The 21245-nt window shown below is 39.6% G+C and overlaps 1 protein-coding gene across 5 annotated transcripts in view; it reads left to right on the top strand.

Annotated features, from left to right (window-relative positions):
• Nucleotides 1–21245, top strand: part of LOC130284323 (sodium channel protein type 2 subunit alpha) — a 310775-nt gene that overhangs the window by 140071 nt on the left and 149459 nt on the right. For 3 of the 5 annotated variants that reach the window (XM_056534559.1, XM_056534560.1, XM_056534561.1), the window contains exons 5-7: nucleotides 3936–4064; nucleotides 13657–13748; nucleotides 16610–16882. In XM_056534559.1, coding sequence (XP_056390534.1) covers nucleotides 3936–4064; nucleotides 13657–13748; nucleotides 16610–16882 — 494 coding nt within the window. Of the gene's footprint in view, nucleotides 1–3935; nucleotides 4065–13656; nucleotides 13749–13844; nucleotides 13937–16609; nucleotides 16883–21245 lie in introns of all 5 variants that reach the window. The other 2 variants (XM_056534558.1, XM_056534562.1) reach the window with 1 other exon arrangement.

Here is a 21245-nt window from a genome sequence, read left to right as displayed (position 1 = left end):
ATAATAATAAAAATGCTTTATTTATTGTTGTCCTTAGTGGGATTTGAATCCAAGTCCCCAGCACTGCACGGCAGCAGTGCTAACCACTGAGACACCATGCTGCCCTTAGCATACATCTGCTGTGCATGGTTGCTAAAATGGACAGAGATGTCAGCAGAAAGCACTGTGCTCGTGATGTCATCAGTGTTCCAAAAAGAAAGGAATTTCCTCTGTAGCATTAAGCAGCTAATAAGTACTGGAAGGATTAAGATTTTTTAATAGAAGTAATTTACAAATATGTTTAACTTTCTGCCACCAGCTGATTTAAAAGAAAAAAGGTTTTCACCAGAGTACCCCTTTAACGTCCATTTGTAACAGAGCCTCACACGTAGTGTGGAAGTAGCCTTAGGGTGCATGCACACCACGTTTTCACTCTACGGGGGCCGGATCCGGCTGGGGGAGGGGAAAACCGTGTACTCCCATACCCCAGCCGAATCGACACCTTAATCCATTGACTTTAATGAGCCGACCAGAGTCACCGTTTAAAATGGTGACTCCGGTCGGCTCATTAAAGTCAATGGATTAGGGCGTTGGTCCGGGTATGGGAGTGCACAGTTTCCCCCTCCCCCAGCCGGATCCGGCACCCGTAGAGGGAAAACGTGGTTTGCATGCACCCTTACAAAGAGTGTCACTCACTCTGGAGGACACGTCCTGACCTGCATCACACAGACAACCTGTTGATTTAAATGGTCACTGTGTAATACTTCATTCCCCCTACGATAGCGCTCCAGAAAGAAATAACACTTACTGCTAGGTTTCCCATAAGATTACAGCTGATCCCAAGAGATTGGGGGGGGGGGGGTTCATAAGGCAGTAGGGGGACACTTTGTGATCAATGTATTTTTAAGTGATCCCTCTAAAAAGTAGGGATTGTCCAAAGCAGAACAAAGAAAAAGAAAGAAAAACTATATAAAGTCCACATGCATTTACAGTTTTAATTCAAGGGTTAGCACAAGTGCATTTCCCTGTTTCGCTGCACATTATAGTATATAGAATATAAAAATCCCTGCACACATTACGGGAAAATACTGGCACCAGTTGCTTAGTGATACAGGAAGGTTTCAATCCCCGGAGAATGCTATTTATATTACCTTAAGTGCTATTGGCCATTTCATTTCAGCTGCTCTGTCATCTAACAGAATAGGCTGTAAGGAACGTGGATGAAGTGATTCAATAAAGTTTTGTCCTTCAAAGCTTTCTCAAAGCCAAATGCCAATTTCATACATCTGAGCGGGGGTAGTTAATACATTAAGCTGGCGGTTTAAGTGTCACGTCTCCGGCTCCTAATGTCTTCTGTATTCAAACAGTCTGCTCCCTGCAGAATAGAGTTCCCATAGATCAGTGCAGGCACGCACATAACATATACATATCTATATGTAGAAGGTTTGGCTTTGAACTGTATTGTAGCTACAGGAGGTGTAGAAATTGTAGTTGCACCCTGCCAATTTGCCCCTCATTAAAGTGTTTTTTTTTTTGTTTTTTTTTAATTAACTGGTGCCAGAAAGTTAAACAGATTTCTAAATTACTTCTATTAAAAAAAAAAAAAATTAATCCTTCCAGTACTTATCAGCTGCTGTATAATACAGAGGAAGTTCTCTTCTTTTTGAATTTCTTTTCTGTGTGAGTACAGTGCTCTCTGCTGACACCTCTGTCCATGTCAGGAACTTTCCAGAGCAGGAGAGATTTGCTATGTGGATTTGCGCCTGCTCTGGATAGTTCGTGAAATGGACAGAGGTGTCAGCAGGGAGCACTGTGGTAATTTACAAATGTTTAACTTTCTGGCACCAGTTGATTTAAAAAAAAAAAATATATATATATATATATATATATATATGTATGTTTTCCACTGGAGTACCCCTTTAACTTAGTTAGATATCAGTATGATGGGTAGAACATGGTAGCTGTTGCTTGTTTTGCACTTATGCCCATGTATTTTAAGTTACTCATTTGCTTGGATAGTTATCATGTTATTACGTTAAAAAAAAAAAAAAAAGCTCGGACATAAGTTATCATATGAATTGCCAGAACATTGGTATCTGCCAAACAGTTGCCAATTTCCTGAATTATGTCCACCTTCAATCACAGTATATTTAATATACATGAAAACTATATTTAGTTTTAAACTTAGAGTACAATATTTATTTACTGATCCTTAGTTACATCCTTTGTGATACCTTCAGACATTAAATCTTCCAGCATTTCTTCAATAATTATTTGAATTAAAGGCTATGGACACCTTTAAAAAATATTTTTTTTTTATTCCTGCTTTGTACTTATCATGGTTCCAAAAACAGTTTCTCTATAGGTCTTAAATAAACTTTTTTTTTTTTTTACTTTTCCTTCTACTGTCTCTGCAGCTTGCTGTGTCAGCACTTTTTTCTCTATATACTTGTACACAGGCTGTATGATTCTCCTCTACAGACTTGTGTGTACCCTCTTCCAGCTTGTGTGAGCTGTCCTCTAGGGTATCTCTCCCCCCTGACTAATACTTGAACCCCTCCTATACTGTTATCTATGACAATGAGAGAGGAAAAAGTCCATGTTAGAGCTTTATCTTATCTATCACTGAGTTGCAGCTAAATGGTTGAAAATTGTTAAGGAAGACAATTTAGAAAGTTGCTTTATTTTGCATTCAGGAAACAGATCAACAATAAAAAAAACAACAACAATGCAAAGGTAACTTTAGCCTTTTAATGAAATATCATGTGTGGTTAACGGATGAAGAAATATTATTTCTTCCACAGTATTATAAGTCCAGCTTAGTCATCTGATGACAAAATTGTTACGTATTTCCAAAAGAATAGCAAATTTATAAATGATGCTCTGAAATATAATACAGGTTGTAACTTAGAATAAGTGCATGAAAAGTCATTTGCAAAGTAAGTATTTGCACAGTTAGGCTGGGTTCACACTACGGAATTTCTGGGCAGAATTTCTGCCGGAGATTTAGCCAGCGGCATTAAGACCGCACGGACGGCATTGCCGTCCCCATAGACGGCAATGCATTTCCGGGTGGATCTTTTGGGAAATCTGCTCAGAAATGCATTGACATCTATGGGGATGGCAATGCAGTCCACACAGTCCTAGTGCCGCTGGCTTGATCTCCGGCAGAAATTCTACCCAGAAATTCCACAGTGTGAACCTAGCCTTAGGGTCTATTCACACAGCAGAATTTCTGCTTGCAGGATTCCGCCTCAAATTAAAGCCCATAGACTTCTATGGGATTCCGTACTCCCATTCACACTTTCCGCTTATCCCGCAAGCAGAAATTCTGCCGTGTGAATAGACCATTACTCAGTATTAAAGGGGTACTCCGGTGGAAAATATATATTTTTTTAAATCAACTGGTGCCAGAAAGTTAGGAACTGTCCAGAGCAGGATACGTTTGCTATGGGGATTTGCTCCTTCTCTGGACAGAGGTGTCAGCAGAGAGCACTGTGGTTAGACATTAAGGAAATCCAAAAAGAAAAGAACTTCATCTGTAGTATACAGCAGCTGATAAGTACTGGAAGGGTTAAGATTTTTAAATAGATGTAAATTTACAAATCTGTTTAACTTTCTGGCACCAGTTGATTAAAAAATATGTTTTCCAGTGGAGTACCCCTTTAAGATTATGTATATAGCCACACTTAGTGTATAAGAACTTTTAGGGTACATTCACATTTTAAGGTACATGCAGATTTTGTTGCCCATTGATTTCAATAGGTAGCAAAATCTGCTACAGCAAATCTGCAGCAGAAAATATGCACGTGTGGACGTTCCCTTATAGTTAGTATGGTTGAAAAAAAGAAAGTTCCCCCTGGGGAAAAGGTGAAGAGGTAGGTGATGAGCCGTAAAACTTTGTTTACTTTTTGAATATTCTTATGATATACTGTATGTTATTTATTTTTTTACAGATACACCTTCACTGGAATTTATACATTTGAGTCTCTCATAAAAATTCTAGCAAGAGGTTTCTGTCTAGAAAAATTTACCTTCCTGCGAGATCCATGGAACTGGCTAGATTTCAGTGTAATTGTTATGGCGTAAGTATCATCTTCCATTATTTTATATAAGGAAAGGTAGATATAGTGGATATATCACAATGTACTAGATATTTGTTTTCACGGACCTAGTAGGTGCTCAGAAAACTATTTTTACCCCAATGCTAGTCTGTCACATATAAAGCATGTATGGCATGAACAGAACCATCTTTTATTTTCGGCCATTTTGGTTAATGAACAACAACATGGGGACGAGATGAGGCTGGTGATACATTGACATGTATCTGACTGTAGAACAGTGGTGTAGTTATAGGGGAGCAGAGTATGTAGTCATACCTTGGGCCCTGGGTGAAATGACACTTACTCTGACATAGGCCGAGTTCACACCACGTTTTTGCAATACAATTCCCGTATACGTCAATTTGAAAACCGTATGGAACTGCATTGAAAACCGTATGCATTGACTCTCCATTAAAAACCGTATGCCAAATGATGCATCCGGTTGTGTCCGTTTTGCATCTTGTACGGTTTTGTCCAGTTTTTTCTCATACCCAAAACCATAGCCGACCACGGTTTTTGGTCTGGGTGAAAAACCGTATTGAAACTGTATACGTTTTTTAACATGGGAGTCAATGGGAACCGTACAGAACCGTATGTGCGTACGGTTCGATCCGGTTTGCACCATACGGTTTTTAACTTTGCACATGCGCAGTGCACTGAAAGTTTATTTCTTGGAATTTCAATCAAACAAGTGATACTTTATTCATAATGGGGTGAAAAGTTGAAAACGTATACGTTTTTTTTTCTTAAAAATTTATGCAACCAGACATCATTTTTCAAACCGTATACGGGTTAAAATTTGTATACATGTTTTGATACAGTTTAGTCCGGTTTTGAGGAATCCGTTTTTCATCAAAAACCTGATACGGGAACTGTATTGCAAACACGTGGTGTGAACCCAACCCTAAAAACAACAGCATGCACATAATAGGTGAAATAACTGATAAGTATTCTTAGTCAATGACCCAGGAGCTTCAAAACAAGTATTTCAGATAGTAGAGTCTGAGCATATATTGTTTGTACATTTCAGGTATAAGTTTTAAAAGTGAAAACTTTTTTGACTCTATTCACACTACCGTTTGGAACCCCAGAGAGAAGGTCCATCCCATTTGACACCAAAGAGTAGTACAGGATGCAATGTTGTCCTTGCTGTCAACATGATGGAACCACAATAAACACCGACCAGTGTCAATATGCAGCATACAAAACCCAAAAAAGAACAAGACATAAAACCATAAGGCGCACACTTTTCAAATGAGTAACAAAAACAACAATCTTTATTGGTAAGCAAAAATATTTACATGGGTAGATATGAAAGGCATACAGACAATAAAAATCAATTAAAAATGAGGAAATTATGGTTGAAAAGAACCCTGCCAAAAAAAAAAAAAAAAAAACCTCCCCACAACCAGAGGGGTCAAAAAAAAAACATCCACAAGAATGCCAGTTACCCCTATACAGCCAATAATACTGCCCCCCCTAAAGAATATGCATAATCATTCAACCAGGTAATGGACTATGCTTACAAATATACAATACTAAGATAGCAATATAAATGACCCAATAACAATCCAGTAATTGTAGTTTTATAATATAATGGCCATGTGGCTAAAGGCTATCTATCTGTCTCATGTCCAAAAAAACTGGAAGAGAGGTAGTGGCGGTGAGATAGTAGTAGACAAGGTCCTTGGTGGCGCATCCGTCTCCATCACCTTGTCTACTACTGTCTGACCCAGATGGTTATCCCCCTTTAAATATTATTTTAATAGGAAACTAAACCCCATTATTTCAGCCATATCCTAAATCTTGATGTGACAACCATATCCTAAAGGTTGTCCCAATTATTGTATCTGTATAGATATTCCTGCACTAGTGTGACCCCTTTATCCCCCATCCCAGGGGGATCCCCACTTGATCTCCAGAACAGGGCCAGGTCTCTCTCTGTGTATGAAGTGGAGTCTCGGCAGGCGTTCTTGCATTTTCAATGGGAGTGCTAGAGATACATGAGCCCTGTCTTAAACTAGTGGAGTGCCCCTTTAATTTTTTTTTAAGGCATAAAACAGCAGGTTAGTTAGTATCAAAACCACCACACTTTTTTTGTTTCCATTTAATTTAATACAAATTTAATACATCTCTGATTTACTATTTCATGATCCCAGTGGCCAATAAGTCTGTGACACTACTGCCCTGTGTGGACTAAGTCCTATTAATTACTGGGGGGGAAAACACATTTCTCAAAAGTTCTTTTAAGAGGTTAATTGATTAAGATAAGTCACAGAAAAATCTGCATTTGAAATGAGTTTTTTTCCCCTGCACTGCATTGTGTGACATCTTCTGGGATAAGCAATTAATCTCGCCTCCCATTAAAGTGCTGTATATGGAGCAGATTCATTACCTGAAGCCCCTGACAGGAGATTACATTGAGGGCTAGGTTACAGGGAGAAGTTTTTGGTCTCGAGATGTTAAACAACTAATTAAACAGAGTGTATTATGGGGGCTCATCTGTCGCTAGATTGAGTCATACGAAATTACTTGTATTAGAAAATAAAAAAATATATATATTGTATCCAATCTGGTTGGTTTGACAGGGTAATCTAAAGCTTAGTTTGCACAGTGTGTTTTTGGTCATATTTGCAGCTGTAAATATACAACTGTCTTTAAAAAAAAAGAAATAGGGGGGAAAAAAGTAGAAATTGTTGGTCTTATAGCCACTTTTCCATGCACTTTAATACAACACATTATTTTGTACAAATACAGCAGGGTTTTTATGCTAATTTTACGCTGTGTGAATATAGCTTAGTAAGGTTATCCAGCTAAGTACAACTTATCCCCTAGCCAAAGGATAGAGGATAAGTGTCTGATTGCGGAGGGGGGGGGGGTTCGACTGCTAGGACCCGCCGGGATCTCCTGTAAGGCTCCAGCTCTCCTAGTGCAAAGAGCAGGGGTCAGCACTCGCCCTCAATGCATCTCTCATCACTGCACTCTTGTATCTCCGACTCTCCCAGAGAGATTCATGGAGGGGGCGTGACAACCAGTACTTCATTCAGTGGTCGACACAGCTGTTTTTATGGGGAGAGCCAAGGCGCCGGGCAGGAGATTGTGGGAGGTCCCAGCAGTCAGACAATACCAACCCACAATCACACACCACAACCAGGCTGGAGGGGGCTGAGGGGTTTGAGTCCCAGAGCTAGGACCTCTATGTATTGGGCATTTATTATATAGCCTATGGATATACGATAAATATCCCAGATGAGAATAACCTTTAACATTGTGATGCTTTCTATTTGCTCAAACTGTGAGCATTAGTTCTAAGATACACATACATATAAGATGAGTGGTTGGCTTAATACTTGTTGAAGCCCTGGAACCCAATGCTGCAGGGGAATATGGCTTTCTACAAGGCTACTATTCTACCCAGCACTCTTGTATTTACCTTAAAGGAGAAATGCAGCAGAAAACTTTTAACATCTCCTGTGCAAAAAACTAACAAAAAAAAAAAACTTTAACTCACCTTCCTACATTCCGATATTGGCGTCCCGTTCCTCTGGCGCTGCTCTGCTCCCTGCTTCTTAGGCTCGGAACGGTCCCACTGCAGTCAGGCGATGTCCCGCCTCAGCCGATGATAGGCTGAGCACATTGTCATGTAAGGAGCTCGGGCCCTGCCTTCTCCCCGCTCCTTACATGACAGTGCGCTCAGCCTATCACCGGCCGAAGAAGGACATCGCTGCGACTGACGATACGCTGATTGTGGTGTGACGTTCTGAGCCTGAGAGAAAGAGAGCCGAGTAGCGCTGGAGGAGCGGGAAGCCAATATTCGCGTAACGGAGGAATGTAGGAAGGTGAGTTAAAGTTTTTAGTTTTTGCAGCCCGGGCACAGGGGATGTTAAAAGTTTTCTGCAGCATTTCTCCTTTAAAGGCCAAACAACATACTCTGCTTTTTGAAAACGTAAAATGAAGCTACTCTCTTTTTCAAAACGATGCAACTCCTACTTCTCATAGGGTTCCTAAAGGTTTATAACTTCTTCTGTAAACTACCTCTGACTTATGGTCACATCCTCAGAGGGCTTAATTTATTGCTAAATCAGCCACCTTCTCACTTTCTTTATCAGCCATCAGCTATATATATCTAATAAACTAATAAAGACAGACAGCCCCCACATACAGTACTGAGGTGGGAGGGAAGCTCCCTGCCATCTGATGTTGTGGTGACACATCACAGTTTACAGTAGAAGTATATTAGAAAAGGCTGCCATACATTTTCAATAACAGTTTGTCAATAGTTATCCATCTTGACCTCCACCCATACATATTAACTTGTATGTGATCTCTTTAGGAAGGGAGGTATAAGCCACAGTCAGATGGTTCTGGTGTCGGCTTATTGATAGTTCACAGATCTTCCATTATTAGCTGAGCTGTCTGGCTTGTAGGTGTGAAGTCCCATGGCATCACCCTCCTGTCTGCTGAGGACTAGACCATTCATGTGAAGGGATTGAGCTCATATTACTGCTCTTTAGATTTAGGCAGCAGGAAGCCTTTCTCAAATAAGACAGCAGTGAGCCTGTTCTGACTGAAACTACTGTGATTGAGAAAATCTTCTTCCTTCCTTCAAATCTAATGAGTGGTAATATGAGCTCCCCCTTTTACATTAATGGTCTTGCCATGAGCAGACAGGATGGGAGGGGAGATCAGGGATGGAAGATCTGTGACATAATGTCACAGGTACAAGGGAGAGAGCAGAACTGATATAGAAGATCTATGCACTATAGCTAATAACATTATATTAGTAAGTTGCTGTATTATACATTTTGACATCATACACAGGTGTTTTCCATAGCTGGAAAACAGCTTTCGGTCAGTATGTTTTGACACAATACCAATTTTCAAATCTTAAATCCAAAGCACAGAAATCTATACAGGACAAAATTGATTTTAAAGTGTGAATTGAAGCATTAGAAGTGACAGCTCCTTCCTGTTCCTCTACTGTAATAGTGGGATTCTGGGGCATGAGCCATCGATTAGTTACCTGGGTCATTTTGCAATTATCTATATAATAAATATTTTTAGAAATTCAGTCAGTAGATGTTGAGTTTTATTCCTATTAAAATTAAAGGACATCTACAGCAAAAAAAATACTTATCTCCTATACACAGGATAGGGGACAAGTGTCTGATTGCGGGGGATCCGACCGTTGGGACTCCCGCGATCTCTTAAATGGGGTCCCAGCATTGCGTGTAGCATTGAGCTCAGTGAGACATGCCCCCTCCATACAGCTCTATGGGAGAGGCAGGGAGGCACGAACACTGCATCCTCGCCTCTCCCATAGAGATACATGGAGGGGGCATGTCGGCCACAGCGTCATGCTGTGGCTGACATGCCTCCTGCACGGGAGAGCCGTGGCAATGACAGGTCCCCATGCAGGAGATCACAGGGGGCTCCCAGCGTTTGGGCCCCCCGCGATCAGACACTTATCCCCTATCCTGTTTATAGGGGATACGTTTTTTTCGCTGCAGATTTCCTTTAAGATTATTTTTAGTGTTAGATTTGAAACTATTATTATTATCTTTATTATTTATTCTCATTACTATTACTGTGTATCTAGAAAATAATTGTAATAAAATTAGCTTAAAGTAGAAAAATAAATAACAGTAAATTCATTAGTTTAGAAAATGTCTCTGAATTAATCCCCAATATTTTCTTCCATAGAATTTAAGATTTTATAGTCGAACAGCTGCAACAACACCTAATTTTACAGTGTTGAAGTGTGCGAAAAAAAATTCTGGTGTTACAACAAAATAAAAAAAATTTACAGAATGAAAAAATAATAATATATAAAAACTTTATATTTTACATTTGAAATTAAATTTCAATTAAATTAAACTTGAATCAAAAGAAAAATAAATCATATTTTAAACTTAAAGGACAACTGCAGCGGAAAACACTTATCCCTTATCCACGGGATAGGGATAAGTGTTTGATTGCGGGGGTCCAACCGCTGGGACCCCCCACGATCTCCTAAATGGGGCCCTGGCATTAGCGCTCAGCGTGAGTGGTCGACAGTTACGCCCACTCCCCACCCCTTCCGCATATAGTTCTATGGGAGACGCGGGGAGGCACGAACGCTGCCTCCCTGCCTCTCCCACAGAGTTACATGGAGTAGGAATGTCAGCCGCCACGTCATGCTTCGGCAGGCACGCCTCCTACACGGGAGAGCTGCGGCAGAGCCATGGCCTCTTGCAGGAGATTGCGGCGGGTTCCATCGTTCGGACCCCCCGCGATAAAAACACTTATCCCCTATCCTGTGGATAGGGGGTAAGTTTTTCCGCTGCAGATGTCCTTTAAGGGAGTTGTCCAAAATTTTTATTTTTTAAGAGGCTTAGAATTTTGTAAAATAAAAATTTAAGTCAAACTTCATTTACCAACCCCCTGCTGCTCCTGTTCCAACCCATTACATATGCCCATCCCGTTTTTCACTTCTGGTGCCTTTAAATGAGGTGGCATGCACAATGCAGCCAGTTATGGACTATAGCAGGTCACATCAGTGAACTTAGCCTAAGAGACGCTATGAATCAGGAAATTACTTCCTTCAGTTGATGGTTGAGATTTTGCTTCTTTGTCTCTTCAGATATCTCAGTTGATTTAAGTAGTGTTGCTCGCGAATATTCGCAATGCGAATTTTATTCGCGAATATCGCATATTTGCGGATTCGCGAATATTCGCGAATATAGCGCTATATATTCGAAATTACGAATATTCGTTTTTTGTTTTTTTTTCACAGTAAACATCACAGTGATCACTCCTCTCTGCTTCCAGCTTGTGTGATGTAAAGAAGGCTCTAATACTACTCTGTGAGACTGGTGTGCAAATTTTCGCATATGCGAAAATTTGCATATGCGAATTTTCGCATATGCGAATTTATACTTATGCTAATTTTTTTATATGCTACTTTTCGCATATGCTAATTTTCGCATACGTGAATTTTCGCATATGCGAAAATAAAACGTGAATATTACGAATATGCGAATATTCGCCAATATATGACGAATATTCGTCCATATATTCGCGAATATTCGCGAATTCGAATATGGCCTATGCCGCTCAACACTAGATTTAAGTTACTAAGCCATTTTTATATGTAATATATCTGGGGCAATATAACACTTACCTACACATTGCTCATAACTATACGGGTAGGCAAAAAGAATGAAACTGTCTATATCAAAAGACGCATAAAAGTTGCTAAATATGCTGCTTGTGCCTGAAGTGCGCCAAAACATAGACATAAAAATGCTCTAAAAGCAATGATAACTCTCCACCCAAGTTTCTCTAGATAGCCTTAAAGGAGATATCTCATAGATAAAAACGTATCCCCTATAACTCTATAAAGGAGAATTCTTGTGGTAAAAAACATATCCTTATCCGCAAGATAGGGGATAACTTTTAGATAATGCGGGGTCCGAGCACTGGGGCCCCCCCACGATCTCCTGTATGGATCCCTGGCTCTCCTTTGGAGCAGCACTTCATGACCCAGACTATACCCACTATATTAAATTAAGACAAATAAAAGCCCATGGCTGTATTGCTTGTCTACTTCTTAGATTCTTAATTTGAAAACTGTGAAAACTGATGTAAAAAAATCTGTAGTGGTTTTAACAGAGTTTCTTCTGTGTCAATAGGAATATTATTAAGCAGTAACACTTGTAATGAAACAGTTAATGTTCGCTTCTGCAGTATCGGTTCATTGTTTTACATTAAATTGCTCTCCGACATGTCTCTTGAAATCAGTTCTGCTCTATCTGCTTTCATAAAGTGCCTATATTACTGAATATTTAAAAAGTAGGCCACAAATAATGTATCATCACTCTTTAAGGATTTCTTCACCTCTATTCAGTGCTATTTTTGGCTTCTTCAAAAGCACAATAATTGTTTCAGATCTTCTAGGTTTTCAAAAAATATCATAGTTCACTTGTGAAAAAGAACAACGAGGTTATATGTTTTATTGTTTGAATTAATCAAAAGGTCATTAAATATTAAACTGTAAAATATTATAAAAGAAAAAAAAAGTAAAAAAGGGAAAATTACATTAAAAAAGAAAATTGAATATAAGAATTTTGGAAAATTGTGCACTAGAGGTAGGTGATATGATAAGATAAAATAAAAGCAAACACAAAAAAGTTATATTCCTGCAATAAAAGTTTGCATGAGGTTCCTGGAAAGTATATGCCTAAAAAAGTAAAAAGCAAAATAAATAAATAGATAAAATTTTGGAAAAATTTATACTAGGAGAACATAAATGTTAAGATAAAAAAAAAAATGCTAAGTTTACATGTAATAGCTCAAAAGTACATGCCTATAAAAGTACGGTACATAATAAAGTGACAAACAAAAAAATTCAAGAGTAAAATAAAATTCCTAAAAATTGTACACTAGATTTAAATATAAATTAACTAAAATAAATATAAATTAAACTAGCACTTAGAAGCTAAAAAGTATGTGCCTAAAAATTGTAACAATTAAAAAAAAAGCTATATAAAATTCTACAAAATTGTGTTCTAGGTGAATGTTAAGATAGTTTAAACTAAAATAAAATACATGCACTCCTACAATAAATGGGGGCATGCAGAAGCTTGAAAGTATTTACCTAAAAAATGATAATTAAAAAGTAAGATAGGATTCTAGAAAATAGTAAACCAGGAGTAGCTGTTAAGATAAATTACAGTAAAATAAAATAGATGTTGTTCTGCTATAAACATTGATATAAAGTAGGATAGCTAATATGACTTTGTCCAAACAAAACACATTTTCACAGCAATACAATGTGCTTCTTTATACTCACTGTAAACATGTAAATCCTAGGGAAAGAATCAAAGCATTTTAAAAACTAACATTTTTAATCAAATTGTAATTTTAGGAAGTCTTGTTTTACAAAGATGCCGGGGAGGTATTTAAAGGAAATCTGCCATAAGTGTAACCTACACTAACCTGTTGGTCCAGACAGGTAGTGCAGGTGACACTGATTACAACGGTACTTACCTTGTCCCGTTCCGTTTTGTCGTTCTCCAGCAATCCTCTTCGGTATCTTCAGCTCCGGGCCCGACTTGGAGCATGGGCGGAGCTTAGTGATGTCACTGCTGCTGTTTGCTAGAAGAGGGACCCAGCCGAGAACAGCAGCGGTGACATCACTAAGCTCCGCCCATGCTCCAAGTCAGGGCCAGAGCTGAAGATACGAAAGAGGATTGCCGGAGAATGACAGCACGGAACAGGACAAGGTAAGTACCGTTGTAATCAGTGTCACCTGCACTACCTGTTTGTACTGACAGGCTAGTGCAGGTGACACTGATGACAGATTTTCTCCCCTATTTTAACTTCTAACAGTGGAAATCCCTTTTAAATCTTAGATTATATATAATCCAAATATTTATATAGTATAAGTAGCTCAATTTTTTTTCGCACAACTTTTTCCTGTAGACTTCTCGTATTCTTCCTTTTCACCAGTTACACCAGCACGGTCTTTCTAGAAGATCGCTGCTAGATAAAATCTTCCTAAATCCTGAATAACTCTGATTTAATCCTACAGGTATGTAACAGAATTTGTAAACCTAGGCAATGTTTCAGCTCTTCGAACTTTCAGAGTATTAAGAGCTTTGAAAACTATTTCTGTAATCCCAGGTAAGAAGTAAGTGGTGTGAGGTGTTAGGCCCCTTGTACATCCAACTGTTTCTTTGTGTCTGTCATTGTGTTTGTGTGTGAACTCCCCTATTGCAGATATGTGACAGAGTTTGTGGACCTGGGCAATGTCTCAGCACTGAGAACATTCAGAGTTCTCCGAGCATTGAAAACAATATCAGTCATTCCAGGTGAGAGACAGGTTAAATACGCAGGCTGGTTTTTTGCTCCATTAAAGTATAAGCCACATCCTATGAGCATAGAGCCTTGTTGTTTTCCACTCATGTTGCTAAAAATCTGAAAAAAAGCAGGAATCACCATGAGCAATGCCAGAGAGATCCTAAAGATTCCTAGCTTTTTTTAGCATTAGCTTTTTTATTTATTTATCTTTTTAGTTCAGTTTTTTCAAGTTCTGAACACTTTCTTGCATGAGACTCTGCTATTTTCAGTCTGTGTAATTTGCATTTTGAGATATTTTTCCCCGCACCTACAAATAAAAAACTGAAATTATTTTTAGATTTAAATGACAAGTTTTCCAAGAACAATCTAAAAGAGTTTTCCTAAATTTTTGATAGTTAAATAAAACAAAAATGTCATTTTACACATTCCTTTGATGCGAGCTACAATTTAGCTGCAAATTTAGAAGTACCGTAGATAGTTTTTTTCTCAAACTGCATGGAGCTGCATGTGACATCTTTTTGGAAAAATGTATTCTTTCCAAAACAGATTTTAATTTAAAAGATTTTTATTTTTTTTATAATTTCTATAGGGTAGCGCAAATGTGCATGACGAAGACATTAAGCAGTTAAAGAAAACTTTTTGTAGACTATAAGTTGCTTCATTGGAAATGAGAAACAGACATTTTATGACATTCACAACTATGGTGTTTGTGAAAACGAAAGCAGTCAAAATGTCCTCTCCATGAAGGTGCATCTTCTCTAAAGAGAGGTCCCCTGCCAAAATACGACCAAAGTGTGATAAGGTCCATCTCCTGAAACCTCCAGCAATCAGCCATTATGGGTGACTGCATGGATAAGCCAGGTGTACCGGAGCAGAAACGGGTGTACTTCTGTTTTGGCAAATAAATGTTCTTCTTTGCATGGTGAAAAGTTATACCGTTATTTAAAGGGGTACTCCGGCGCTATCCAAAGGATAGGGGATAAGATGCCTGATCGCGGGGGTCCCGCCGTTAGGGACCCCCGTGATCTTCCATGCCGCACCCCGTTAGAAACAGTCTGATTACTGGCGATCACGGGGACGGAGCATAGTGACATTACGCTCCGCCCCCTCAATGCAAGCCTATGGAGGGGGCGTGTCACGCCCCCTCCATAGGCTTGCATTGAGGGGGTGGAGCGTGACATCATACGGGGGCGGAGCTGTGATCAGGCCTCTTATCCCCTATCCAATGAACCAATGTTGGTGATCTCTCTGTATTCAGGGCAGGAGGATAAAGGGGTACTCCGGTGAAAAACTTTTTTTTTTTTTTTTTTAATCAGCTGGTGCCAGAAAGTTAAACAGATTTGTAAATGACTTCTATTAAAAAATCTTAATCCTTCCTGTACTTATTAGCTGCTGAATACTGCAGAGGAAATTATTTTCTTTTTGAAACACAGAACTGTCTGCTGACATCACGAGCACAGTGCTCTCTGCTGACATCTCTGTCCATTTTAGGAACTGTCCAGAACAGCATATGTTTGCTATGGGGATTTCCTTTTACCCTGGACAGTTCCTAAAAATGAACAGAGATGTCAGCAGAGAGCACTGTGCTCGTGATTCAGCAGACATCTCTGTGTTTCAAATGGAAAAGAATTTCCACTGTAGTATTCAGCAGCTAATAAGTACAGGAAGGATTAAGATTTTTTAATAGAAGTAATTTACAAATCTATTTAACTTTCTGGCACCAGTTGATAAAAAAAAAAAAAAGTTTTTCACCTGAGTACCCCTTTAAAGTCTACTGCCGGTGTTTCCGAGACTAGTTGTTGTAACATATGGAATGTAACACCACCTGGGTCTAAAAAGCAAGGACATGTTGACTGATCATTTTAATGAGGGTCCGAAATTAATAGAGTGAATAGATAGATAAGATAGATAGATAGATGGATATTAGATAGATAGATATGAGATAGATAGATATGGGATAGATAGATAGATAGATAGATATGGGATGGATAGATATGAGATAGATAGATATGGGATGGATAGATATGGGATAGATAGATAGATAGATAGATAGATAGATAGATAGATAGATATGGGATGGATAGATATGAGATAGATAGATATGGGATGGATAGATATGGGATAGATAAATAGATAGATATGGGATGGATAGATATGGGATAGATATATATATATATATATATATGGGATGGATAGATAGATAGATAGACAATAGATAAGAAAGTACACTAACTATTTGTGAATCTTATAGAATTGTTCGTAGACATCTAAAGCAACTTATATTTTATGAAGAGTTTTCTGTTGGATTAACAGAATGTGACATAAACTAGAAAAGTAATATATATAATATATATAACAAATTTGCATTAAGTATAATGCCCCCCCCCCCCCCCCCAAGGAAAAATGAAAAATAAGAGCCCCCTCAATCTTACAATCAGCCGTTTTGTAAAGTGCTTCCCCTTCCGTGAGGCACAGGAAGAGTCACAAAATTGTCCACGTCTCTTCAACTCATTTCCCTGTTTTCCATCAGCTTCCGGCTGTCCATTGTGTTAACTGCTTTGTGTCAATGTCCAAGTGTTTTTCCTGGCTTCTGCATGCAAATAATTCACTGTACTGTGGTTATGTTATAACATCTATGGTGGTGGTCATACGGAACAAACACAATGATGTGATTTTGATCCTAGGCTTGAAGACCATTGTGGGGGCCCTGATCCAATCGGTTAAGAAGCTTTCGGATGTGATGATCCTCACAGTGTTTTGTCTGAGTGTGTTTGCACTAATAGGACTTCAGCTATTCATGGGACACCTAAGGAATAAATGTTTACTTTGGCCGCCACTCTACAATAATTTCGGATTCAATATGACTTCCTACATCAACAGCACAATGGATGCAAACAGCACATTCTACAACAGTACCTTTCCAGAATTTGTCTGGCAGGAATACGTTGAAGACCCAAGTAAGCAATGGAATCATTTCTTGTTTACTGTATTGTAGTATGCTAAAAGGGGGCAAACATGTCTATACCCTTCATGACCAACGATTAGTTATGACCGATACAGTTAAGATGCACTAAGAATTCTCCAGGTTATTGGGACAACAGATAACATCTGTTAGATGTCCTTGCTAAAACGAGCGGTACAGCCCATTTCCCCCACCTCCCTGTGTTTGGTGCCACATTGGAGCATACAGGAAAGAGTAATGAGGGCTTCCAATTTAATAGTAGATTCCTTAATTCTTAGATCCCCTATAATATACAACTCTGGTATAGGTCTGTTCACATTATGATGTTGCTGTCCATTGAACGTATACACTTAAATTAAAAAAATAAATACATATATAAAAAAACACACATATTGCTTGTGGTACCAATAGCCTTTATTTGGTACAATGTGGTACAAAGTTACCGTATATACTCGAGTATAAGCCGACCTGAATATAAGCCGAGGCCCCTAATTTCACCCCAAAAACCCAGGAAGTTATTAACTCGACTATAAGCCTAGGGTGGGAAATACATCATCCCCCCATGTCATCATCCCCCCCGATCATCATCATCACCCCCCGTCATCATCACCCTCCGTCATCATCACCCCCCGTCATCACCCCCCCCCCCCGTCATCATCCCCCGTCATCATCCCCCAGTCATCATCCCCCCTTCATCACCCCCCCGTCATCATCCCCTCCGTCATCACCCCCCGTCATCATCCCCCCCGTCATCATCCCCCCCGTCATCACCCCCCCTGTCATCATCCCCCCGTCATCATCCCCCCCATCATCATCCCCCCCGTCATCATCACCCCCCCCCCCCTTCATAATCACCGCCTGTCAATCCCCTCAGTGGTCTTCAACCTGCGGACCCCAGATGTTGCAAAACTACAACTCCCAGCATATCCGGGCATGCTGGGAGTTGTAGTTTTGCAACATCTGGAGGTCTGCAGGTTTAAGACCACTGATGAAGGGATTGACAGGCGGAGAGTTCACTCGAGTATAAGCCGAGGGGGGCGTTTTCAGCACGAAAAATTGTGCTTAAAAACTCTGCTTATACTCGAGTATATACGGTACATGCTTTTGACTACATTATGCCTGTATACCAATAGTCTAGCATACTATGTGTTTTTGTTGGTTCTTTTATCCTCCTCAAAAAAATGCATAGATGACGTGTATATATAAAAGCACTTGCTTTTTTCACCCATTTTGGTGTGCTGCCTATATCCATTTATATATATATATATATATATATATATATATATATATATATATTTTTTTTTTTTTTTTTGACATTTGAGTCAAAGTGAAATGTACAGAAACATAAAGGAGGTCATGCATTAAGGTGCTCCAGAGGCGCACATGCTCTATAGTTGCACAGATTGTGCAGAAATAGCTATATGGCCTAGATATTGACATTTCTGCACAAAAATGTGTGACTTTTTGATCTTGTACTCCATCCATGCCAAGGGGGCATGAAGGAGAGATGAAGGGGGCTCAGCCTTGCATGAAGGGGGCATGCTGGGTCTACATGAACCCCCATAGTCTTCTGTTTCCATACGTTTATCATTTCTGTTTAAACATTTCAACATCTTGTGCATAAAACATGGACAAATGCGCCACCTTTCTCACTGATACCCCCTACAAAACTTTCTTTTGATCAACAATACTTTATTTTCAAAAATACTTTTTTCTAATGTAAAAACAAATGAAAACAGAAAACAGAAGGCTACATAATTAATGTATACATTGAAAAAAAATATGCATAAGATTTCATATTTGTCAATTTTATTTTGATTATATTCACTGAATGCATTGAAATTGTGATGTGAACAGCCTTTTACAGGTATGATAGCATTACTCAAATGGCCTACCACACTGGAGTAGAATTGCTCCTACTAGAAGATAAATCCAAGTATTCCACCCTTAGGATACAGATTTGGGTCTACATACGATTTTTCGTGCTGAAAATGACCCCCCCCCCCCCCCTCGGCTTATACTCGAGTGAACTGTCAATCCCTGGACCAAAATGAGCTGTGAGTGGCATTGCTTAGGGAGGCTTGGCATCTCTGCTGCATATAAACCTATATTCACACTACCTACATGACTAAGGTTTTAGTCCCAGTTTTATACTTTGGCTAATATAGATGGCTGTAAGGTGTATATTACAGCCACAAGACTCGGACCACTCTATGGTGATCTAAGTTGGGTTTACATGAGTTGGTACCACTGGCACGGCATCTGAGACCTTATTCTGCTCATATCAGGATCTCCAGCATCAGGTTCCTGTGCTTGTCATTTATACAAGAAAGACTCATGAAATATAAAGGCAAATGGTTATTCTGTGCCGCAGCTTTCAGTCTGTCACACTAAGCATACATTTTTACTTGTTAATGAGAATATCGTTTTTTATGTGAAATCATTCAAGACATTGAAGTCTATGTAGATACAGTGGTCCCTCAACATACGATGGTAATCCGTTCCAAACGGACCATCGTTTGTTGAAACCATCGCATGTTGAGGGATCCGTGCAATGTAAAGTAAAGGACAGTGGTCTACAACCTGCGGACCTCCAGATGTTGCAAAACTACAACACCCAGCATGTCCGGACAGCCAACGGCTGTCCGGGCATGCTGTGTGTTGTAGTTTTGCAACATCTGGAGGTCCGCAGGTTGAAGACCACTGTTGGAAGAAGTTGTACTCACGTGTCCCCACCGCTCCGGACCGTCACTGCTGCCCGGGATGTCGCCGTCCAACGCTGTCGCTGCGTCCCCGATGTGTCCCCGAAGCTCCGGCAAGGCCTCTGCTTCCCCGGCATCTGTGCTCTCCGTCGCCGCCATCACGTCGCTACGGACGCCGCTCCTATTAGATGACGGGACGGCGTGCGCAGCGACGTGATGACGACGATGGAGAGCGCCGACAATGCAGGGGATCCCGAAGAGGACGCGCCGGAGCCCCGAGGACAGGTAAGAGACATCACCGTAAATGGCTATCTGGTGACAGCTGTAGCAGTCTGCGCTGCCGGATAGCCGTTTATGCGATGGCCCCGACATACAAAAGCATCGTATGTTGATGCTGCCTTCAACATGCGATGTCCTCTGAGAGGCCATTGCAAGTTGAAATTATCGTATGTCGAGGGCCATCGTAGGTCGGGGGGTCACTGTATTGAAGCCCGCGTCATTCATGTATTTTCTTCAGTAATGTTGTGTAGAGCATAGTTATTCTATGGAAGGTATAGGAAAGGTCTGGCTCCTGACTTTTAGCATAATGGCTGATAGAAGCTGCCGAGGGGCACTATGGTTCCCATTATCATGTTATATATTCCTGAGTCCTCCAGAACGGAAGCCAATCCTTGCATCAGCTCTCCTAATTGAGTCATAGAGGGGTAACCCATGCAGGGAACGCACTTCTTGGAAGTCTATGGGGGACATTTATCACTGCTGTCTTTGCTAAGCAAGTTCTGAAGGCAGTTCTGAATTTAGTTTTGCTTATGTGCTGCATATTTATCATACTAACACAGGGGGTGGATAAATTGGGAGCACATAAGCAAAACAAAAGTCTCAGTTGAGACTTTTTTTTGCACCTTTTTAATACATAAGGGTGTTTTGTACTCCAGGTCAGACCTGAAGTTGTCTTGTGACTTTTTTTAAGGGGTTTGCAACTTTTTTTTTTGCCTACGTTCAACATTTGGACATCATAAATATGTGACCACTGTAAAGTTAAAGGGGTACTCCGGTGAAAACCTTTTATATATATATATATATATATATATATATATATATATATATATCAACTGGTGCCAGAAAGTTAAACTGATTTGTAAATTACTTCTATTAAAAAATTTTAATCCTTCCTGTACTTATTAGCTGCTGAATACTACAGCGGAAATTATTTTCTTTTTGAAACACAGAGCTCTCTGCTGACATCTCTGTCCATTTTAGGAACTGTGCAGTAAAAGGAAATCCCCATAGCAAACATATGCTGTTCTGGACAGTTCATAAAATGGACAGAGATGTCAGCAGAGAGCACTGTGCTCATGATGTCAGCAGAGAGCTCTGTGTTTCAAAAAGAAAATAATTTCTGCTGTAGTATTCAGCAGCTAATAAGTACAGGAAGGATTAAGATTTTTTAATAGAAGTAATTTACAAATCAGTTTAACTTTCTGGTACCAATTAATAAAAAAAAAAAAAGTTTTTCACCGGAGTATCCCTTTAAAACTGAAAATTGCTTAGGTAAGGCTGTTTGCAACTTTACCCTTACCCACAAAAGTCACACAAAAAAGTGCTCAGCTACACGTGCGATTATTTGTGCGCCAGGAGTAAGCAAAAAAAAAAAAG

The sequence above is a fragment of the Hyla sarda genome, chromosome 8, assembly GCF_029499605.1.
Source record: "Hyla sarda isolate aHylSar1 chromosome 8, aHylSar1.hap1, whole genome shotgun sequence".
Taxonomy (NCBI): Eukaryota; Metazoa; Chordata; class Amphibia; order Anura; family Hylidae; genus Hyla; species Hyla sarda.
The sequence above is the reverse complement of the archived record's forward strand: the minus strand, read 5'-3'. Positions and strand labels throughout refer to the sequence as shown.